At 39.8% G+C, this 8,165-nt stretch overlaps 1 protein-coding gene across 2 annotated transcripts; it reads right to left on the bottom strand.

The window, feature by feature from the left end:
• Positions 1 to 5,608: 5,608 nt before the first annotated feature.
• LOC106903238 (parvalbumin alpha-like) lies at positions 5,609 to 7,739 on the bottom strand. 2 transcript variants are annotated; one of them, XM_014966900.2, is made up of 5 exons: positions 7,617 to 7,739; positions 7,092 to 7,158; positions 6,614 to 6,746; positions 6,118 to 6,227; positions 5,609 to 6,030 (listed from the first exon to the last, which is right to left on the bottom strand). In XM_014966900.2, the coding sequence occupies exons 2-5, from the start codon at positions 7,150 to 7,152 to the stop codon at positions 6,005 to 6,007; spliced, it is 330 nt and encodes a 109-aa protein (XP_014822386.1). In that variant the 5' UTR covers positions 7,153 to 7,158; positions 7,617 to 7,739; the 3' UTR covers positions 5,609 to 6,004. The 2 variants fall into 2 exon arrangements, with proteins under 2 accessions (XP_014822386.1, XP_087872675.1); XM_088016549.1 differs by lacking the exon at positions 7,617 to 7,739 and having other exon boundaries at positions 7,092 to 7,342.
• Positions 7,740 to 8,165: the final 426 nt, after the last annotated feature.

Below are 8,165 nucleotides of genomic sequence, written 5' to 3'. Positions count from 1 at the left end.
GTGGATTTTATCCAATCAACTTTTTTTGGTCTCTGTATCACTCCCCTCCCTTTTGTTGCCTGTCCATCCTCCCTCTGTTTAGGTGCATCTAGAACCTTTAGCAAATAATATCCTAAATGTGGAGAGATCAGTGGGGCAAAAAGTGGGGATGCAGCGCATGCAACGCATAGGGGCGCAGCACCAGAGGGGGTGTCAAAACCCCGTCTGGATGATGCCTTCGCATACACTTCACCGCGCCCTTACGCTCCTTCACCTCGCGCACATGTAAATGTAAAGCGAGTTTTACCTTTCACGTGTCTTCGTCTCGGGGTGCGGTAAACATACGATCGCTCATACGGATAGAGCGACCGTACGTTTTCTACGCTCCTTCACCCTTACGTATCTTCCTTCGGGGCGCCGATTTATGTTTTCGCATCTACCTGAATAATATGTAGTTGCGCCCCTGGGAGAGATACAGGCTAGATATTCAATGTTGAATATTAGATCCTGTTTGTGACATTACATTGGTTATTTACAAACAAGGCAGGAAAGTGAAAACTACATTACCTGTTTACCAAATGTCAACCATTTTAAGAAATGTTCTTCATTTAGCAGACCCTGTAATAACTGTGATACATTTCCCTTTTTAAAAGACTTACAATATTGATTCAGTATAGTAGGGATTTCAGCTAATTCTTTAATAAAAAATTGTAAATGCAGGAATTATAGTACAATAGGGAGAGAGAGGGATCAAAGTTTTCACAAACCCTGTCATCAGTTCTGTTTCAGGTACAAATGTTTTTCCTGTTTTTAGTTTCCGGCTAGAGACACAAAAAGAAGCAAGAAAATGAATAAAATCACACTTTACTCTCACTTTATAGTTGGTCTTCATGTCAAAGTGTGGTGTGTGTTTTGGTCAGATTTGATCACTGACAATTTTTACAACAAACACTCCAGGTCTACTGTTTGTGGAACAAAGAAGGAAGAAATAAAAAATCTCCTGAAAATCTTTAAAGCCTTAGTTTTGGGTTTGGTGAAGGATCTGTAATGCTGTGGGACTGTTTCATTTTCTGGTGAGAATTTAAGATTTCACAAGATCCCTGGAAAACTGAAATCGATGGCAACACTGAAGTTTTTACAAGTATTACTAGCTTGGATGCCAATAATCAAAGCTTTGCTAAAATAAATGTTAGATTTCTCTAAGGTTGCATGAGATTTTGCTACTAAAATAAAAGATCGTAACATCTTTTACCTGGCTGCTGTGAAGTGAGTCGGCTGTGTGTAGAAGCCTTGTGACCCTGTGTCCTGGTGTGCTCCCGTATTAGTATTCTCCGTAAATTTCCATGCCATCATCCTATAAATCCCACAAATCTTTACATTTTCCAGACATATAATGCTATTTTATAGCACAATCAAGTAAATATTTAACCTTCAGTTATTACACAAATGCTATATTTCAAACATGACTTAAAAGGAATTTCACTTTGTAATTTAGCACCTTGAGATCGGGCCTCTGTCTTTTTTTGTCTCTTTTTCTGCCTTTTCTGAAACTCCTCCTTCAGGAAATCATCAAAACATGGCTCCTCTATCAACCCTTTAACAACATTTCTACCAGCGTTGCTCCTATAATGAGATCAGTAGATTCAATTCAATTCAAAAATACTTCATTAATCCAAAAGGGAAATTAAATAATAAGATGTGCAGATTCACTAGGTGTTTGCTAATTGCTGCTTGCTAGTCTGAAGGAGCTGAGTGGGGGAGCTGTTTGATAGAGCTGCTTTGAGGAGGAGCTGGGTCTTGAAGGCGGGGCTAGTTCCACCCAGGGGATTACACAGCTGAATGGTTGCCATGGAGATTAAAGAATTTTTCAAACATGGATGAAAGAGTTAAAGCAACACTCCAGGTACTTTTTTGATGAGGGAATAACTTTGTAACATGATGTAAAGCTCAAAAAAGTGGATTTTATATGATACTGCCCCTTTAACTTTCTGATACTGAAGGTGGCCTGCATATTTAAATGCTGCTTCAGTGGGAAAAGTCAGATCACAACTGCTCCAGAACAAGCAAACATATTTAAAATATTGAAATTGTGTTTTCATAATTTAAGAAATGACATTATATTTAAACGCTAGTGTATGTTCAGAAAGTAGAATGGGATCTAAGATGCTTTCATGCCAAAGTCTGGGCACTTAAACTGATGACCTTGTTGCCTGCCAGAGGAAACTTGCCAACCCATCTGACGCTCCGCCGTCCCTGGAGACTGCAGTCAGCAGTAATGCAGTGATGGCAACAGCGGAGAGGAACAAAACTGCTTTTCTAATGAGAATCATGGGAATAAATCCTGTTTCCTCCACTCCACCTCCAACTTTTATGTTATTACATTCAGAATGAATTCTTTTTGAATCTGTTTCCTACGGTGGCCGACAGGTGCAAATGTGCAGCAACAGAGAAAACATGCAAACAAAAAAAGAGACGCAAACAAATGAAATGCAGCAAACAAGAGATGACGCAAACAAAAAGCAAATAAAATGAAGCAAACAAAATAAGACGCAAACAAAAAGCAAATGAAGCAAACAAAAAAAGAGATGCAAACAAAAAGCAAAGGAAAAGCAGCAAACAAAAAGAGATGCAAACAAAAAAAGAGACGCAAATAAAAAAGATTACAACCACAAATGAAATGCAGCAAACAAAAGAAAAGATGCAAACAAAAAGTGCTGAAAACGGAAGTGCTCCAGACCACTAGAGGGAGTCGAACAAAAACAGCTGTGTCCAAATTTAGGGTCTGCATCCTTTAAAACGGGTGTTCAGAAAAGCAACAATGGCGGCAAAATAATTTGTGCTGTGTTACACTTAAAATTACTCAAAATGATTTTTTCAAAGTTTTTAGGCGAGATTGTAGATGTATAGATCTGAAATATCTGCTCAGTTCACCAGTAACTCACTTAATTACAATATTGCTCCGACGTTTTCGGAGATGTCTGCTCCCGCTGCATTAACAGCCAGCTCCCCTCGCCAGCTGTCAGCTGGCCGGGCGCCCCAGGTTCGGTACACCGAACCTGGGACGGTGTCTCGGTTGCTAAGCAACATAACGCCGAGATGGAGGCTAGGCAGCTAGCCGAAGGCTACAGCTTCTCTCTTCTGGTCGTCCATATTCGTGGCCTTCGAAGGACCCGTCTTCCGTAGACCGGGCCGTTTCTCACATAGACATAATAAAAGGACAGACGCCTAATGGACAGCTCTCATCTTATCAATACATATTTATATAAACATAAACATAAACAATGATTAATACTGAATAATATTAGGCTATACATGTTTATACACACACACACACACACATACACACACAGGGTTTTTTTTTCATGTTTTCCAGCCGACGAGTTCTAGGTTAAGAGTGACTGGGTCCAAAATCCGATGCGAGATTCATCCGTGCTGTGCAGTGAATCTGTCCATTTCTCCCTTCTTCCTCACATCGTGTCTTTAGGAAACCTTCAAAACAAAAACGGGAGATTTGGGAGGTATCTTACCTCCCAAATCTGTGAAATAAATAAATAATAGCCATTGCCACTTGTGTAAACTTTGCTGGTGAATGTTATAACATGTAATGTTAGGATTTTTGTAATATATATTATATTGTTTCATTTCTATAGTAGGCTCTTGTATCAGATAATCTAAATCAATGTTAGAGAATAAACTTTTTAAAATAATCTCGGTTAGCTTTCAGAGCGGGGGCTGAACACCAAGCACTATAGCGCTATACCAGCTAGCATTAGCTGGTATTTCGCCGGTGGACATAAATACAGTAAAGTAATATTCTAATCACAAAATATACACAATATTATGTCCATCTTACTTGCGAAAAGTTGTCTGTTGAGCCCTCACGTCAAAAGTCCGTCGATCTGATCAACAATATCCCGCAGTGATGAGGCATCTTCTGCTGTTTTGGTCGAGCAAAGCAGGAGGGTCTTTTGTTTGCGTCTCTTTTTTTGTTTGCTGCATTTCATTTGCTGTTTTTGTTTGTGTCTCTTCTTTTTGTTTGCTTCATTTGCTTTTTGTTTGCGTCTCTTTTTTTGTTTGCTTCATTTGCTTTTTGTTTACGTCTCTTTTTTGTTTGCTTCATTTGCTTTTTGTTTGCGTCTCTTCTTTTGTTTGCTGCATTTTATTTGTTTGCGTCTCTTTTTTGTTTGCATGTTTTCTCTGTTGCTGCGCATTTGCACCTGTCGGCCACCATAGTTTCCTAAATCTTACACCTAATAATCCGATACACAAAATAAGGATGACTAAATGTGTACATTTTTAGTCTTTATATTTAATTTTGGAAAACAAACACACACACACACACACACACGCACACACACGCACACACACACACACACACAAACACACACACAAAAAAAAAACCCCAAACAAAACTACCAATTTAAAATATAGGTGACTTACTAGCACCCTCTTGTGGCTATTTTACATTAACGCAGAGCTTGTCCACACTTCTGATAAAGAATTGAAGTTCTAAAGTAAGGTATGTCCTGACATTGTATTCCTGATACTAGGGGACTTAGAATGACTGTGTAGAGCAGACCTTGACACTTCCTCATAACTTCATGAGAAAGAGAGATTATGTGTCACTCTCAAAGGGTTCTCTGTGTTCCCAGTTCAAATCTAATTTGCTCATCCTCTTTGTGCCTCATGGAAGAACAAATATGATTGTTATGTCTTACATGGCACACAGTGTATCTATCTTTAGCGATTCTGGGTATGGCTTGATATGCTTTATATACTGTTCCTATGATTTCATAATGTTTAAGATGATTGATTACAAATCTACAAATTCATTCCTTCATTTAAGGAAATTTATATTAACAGATCTGTGGATTGTGAGCAGGGCTGGTCCAAGCCTTTTAGGGGCCCTAAGCAGATTCTCATGTGGGGTCCTCCAAACCAACATGTCATCACCAGATGCTCCATCATTCCTAATTTGCTCCACTTGTGAAAAATATCTACAATCATTATCATTGTTTGTAATTAGCTTGTATCATACTGCTGTTATGACTGTTATGATTTTAATCTTACAGGAGTTGCAAACCTCCCAAAACTATTGGATTTTGAAGTGCTGAGTGTTTTTTAAGCAGGCCATATTATTTTAGTAATTTGAAATTAACACTAATAATCACTAAATTTGCAATAAACAAGTTTGATGTCTTATATTTCTCTAATAGTAGAAGCAGCCAAAAGCAGGAAAAGATTAACAATTATTTGTGTGGCAGCAACTATAAAAATAATAGTTTTCCCATGTGTAATAGTTTGTATTATTCAATGTTATTTTAAATTTAAATATTTTTTATCAGCTGGAGATAGGCACCAGCAACCCTCCCGACCCCAGTAAGGGACAAGGATGGATGGATGGATGGATGGATGGATGGATGGATGGATGGATGGATGGATGGATGGATGGATGGATGGATGGATGGATGGATGGATGGATGGATGGATGGATGGATGGATGGATGGATGGATGGATGGATGGATGGATGGATGGATGGATGGATGGATGGATGGATTGGTGTTTTGGTCCAGCTGGTGCATTATCAGTTTTACCACAACAGCCTATTAAAAGACCAGTTTCAGAACGTTGTTATTGAAAAAGAACCTTTATTGTCTCATCGTCCGTCCGTTTTCCATAAAAGTGCATCATTGTTGATCTCACAGCATGCAAATCCCACACAGTAAAACGACGACAGAAGTGAGAAAGAGAGAGAGAGAGAGAGAGAGAGAGAGAGAGACACAAGTCAGCCACGCCATACATTTAGTCAGGTACATTCATCGTGGATAGCACTGGGGTGAGCACGGCCTGAGAGAGAGAAAGAGTTGTTCGTCTGGTCAGGGGGTCACAGGTCAAATATATAAAAGTGTTGCAGAGTCTACAAGGGGTAGAGTGAATGGGAAGAGGAGAAGAGAAGAAGAGGATGTCTTTGGCTCAAGTTGTTCCTTTAGAGTTGTGAAGTCAGATGTTGGTCAGTTTGTCCATTTAACCCTTGACCATGGCAGCGAACTCTGCATGGAGGAGACAAGGAAGGTATTGTTTCAGCACTCATGCCTCATTAGTCCAAATGGGTTTGGCCTAAGGAGGCGCTTCCTCACCATCAACTCCGATCTTGCCATCACCATCAGAGTCACCAGCCTGCAGGAAGGTCTTTGTCTCAGCATCAGTCAGAGCTCTGGCACCGGCAGAGAAGTTCTGCAGGAACAGCCTTGAGAGGAAAGAAAGGGAGGGAAGTTTATTGAGTGATATAACAACATGTTTTATTGTGTGCCTAACAAGTGTCTTAGCTCATTTGCTTGGGGATGTTTTACAAAATTGTTTGATTGAGGACATAATTTATGGAACCAATTAATTGGAAATCCTGCTATTCCTTGAATTGACTACCGGCTGGAGCTTTCCTGTTGCCTTTAGTGCTTGAAAGTTAAATATTTCTAAGTATTTTTTATGATTTCTCTTGGACCATAGAGCAAAAGAGACACTGAGTTGCTGCCACAGTTTCTTTGGTTGCATTTTTTCTGAATTTACCCTCATTGAGACAGTTCATATCGTAAACCTTCAAAAGCTAAAGTATAAAGACGTAGAGAGAATGTTTACTTCAGCTCCTCCTCCTCAATGAAGCCGCTCTTGTCCTGGTCAATGACGGCGAAGGCCTTCTTGACGTCATCAGCAGACTTGGCAGCCAGGCCGACCTTGGCAAAGAAGTCCTTGTGCTTGAAGGAGTCAGCGGCTGTGAGGAAACAGAGAGGAGGATCACATCAGAAAGTCAAGAAATGATTCAACACAAACCTGCTGCTGGTGCATAGGTTTCTGTTTATAAGGTCTAGTATTTACTTGTAACAATTCTGTCTCAGCATCAGTCAGATGCTAAGCCAGATGTAAAACAAGCTTAGCCACATTGTCAGTTTTGCATCTTTTTCAGTGTTTTAAAATGCTGCAGTCTTTTAACTTAATGGTTGAAATAATATTTTAAATCTTCTGCCTTGCATAACAGGTCTACTAACATGTACAGCTTTCTAAGTAGCTTGAAGAAAGTGAAACAAAAATGACTTGACAGTTTTATTGCTTGGTTTACCTTGACAAGCTGCAATGGCTGCACTAATGTCAGCATCACTCAGAAGTCCGGCGAATGCCATTTTTAACTGAGGAAGAAGAGCAGAAGAAAAATCATCAGTCCAGGACATCAGCTTTAGGAACATCAAACACATTCAAACAGATTAAGTCTGGACCAAAGAACATCTCAATGTACTTTTAGTTTACAAAGTTTACACAACTATAAGTAATCTTCAGCATCTTAGGTAGTCCGGATCAGTAAGTAATCCAAGAAAACAAAAAAGATCATTTCAGGTTATCCAGGTTTTTCCGAAACCAAACCCTCCAAGAGAAAAGATCAAATCTTCTTTTGGTCTCAACAGGTTGAGTTTTTTTTCCCCCCTATTTTGTTTCTTTTTCAGTTCAAAGTCAGACACCAGGCCCCTGATGTTCAGGAAACAGACCTCTGTGGCCCTTTGTTTGATTTATATCCCATTTTACGAAGGAACACCCTTTGAACCAGAGGCCACATTCGCCTACAGGTCTGCCGCCCTCCAGTGAAACTCACCTCAAGGTTATCTCTAAGACTAGAGAGGATTCGCTCAGATGAATCTGCCGACTGCAGTGAACACCCCAGCCGCTCTCACCGCCTTATATATGCTCCGCTCCGCCGAAATATGATGCATAGGCCATGTAACGGACACCGTGTGCGAAGAAGTCGGCTTGAAAAAATGTGTCAAGTAGACAGAGCCGTTCTATTTATAAGTACATAAATGAAGATGCTTAAATGGTAGGCCAAGTGTGGGCCCAAGCGAAAGTGCTTGATATTGCATCAGGCTAATAATAAACGCTGCTGATTTGGGTAAAACACACTGTGCTAGCAGCCTGTTGATCTGAGCTGCTGAGTGAAGAGCGATCTGAGGCCTAGAGTTGTATCAAGAGGTGGTTGATATAATCAGCCAGATCCAGCAGTATTAGTCTGGATCCTTCATTAGCTGTGTCGCTCAACAAGCTTTTTACTGTACTATGAAACAAAGCAGCAGTCAATTTAATATTTCTCAAAAAGAAGGGCGAATTATTGACTATTGACCGAATGTCTTCAAATTAATTTAAAATA

The sequence above is a fragment of the Poecilia mexicana genome, unplaced genomic scaffold, assembly GCF_051168715.1.
Source record: "Poecilia mexicana isolate PSO_F unplaced genomic scaffold, ASM5116871v1 scaffold_19, whole genome shotgun sequence".
Classification (NCBI taxonomy): domain Eukaryota; kingdom Metazoa; phylum Chordata; class Actinopteri; order Cyprinodontiformes; family Poeciliidae; genus Poecilia; species Poecilia mexicana.
Note: the sequence above shows the minus strand (reverse complement) of the source record. Positions and strands in the feature narration are given on the sequence as shown.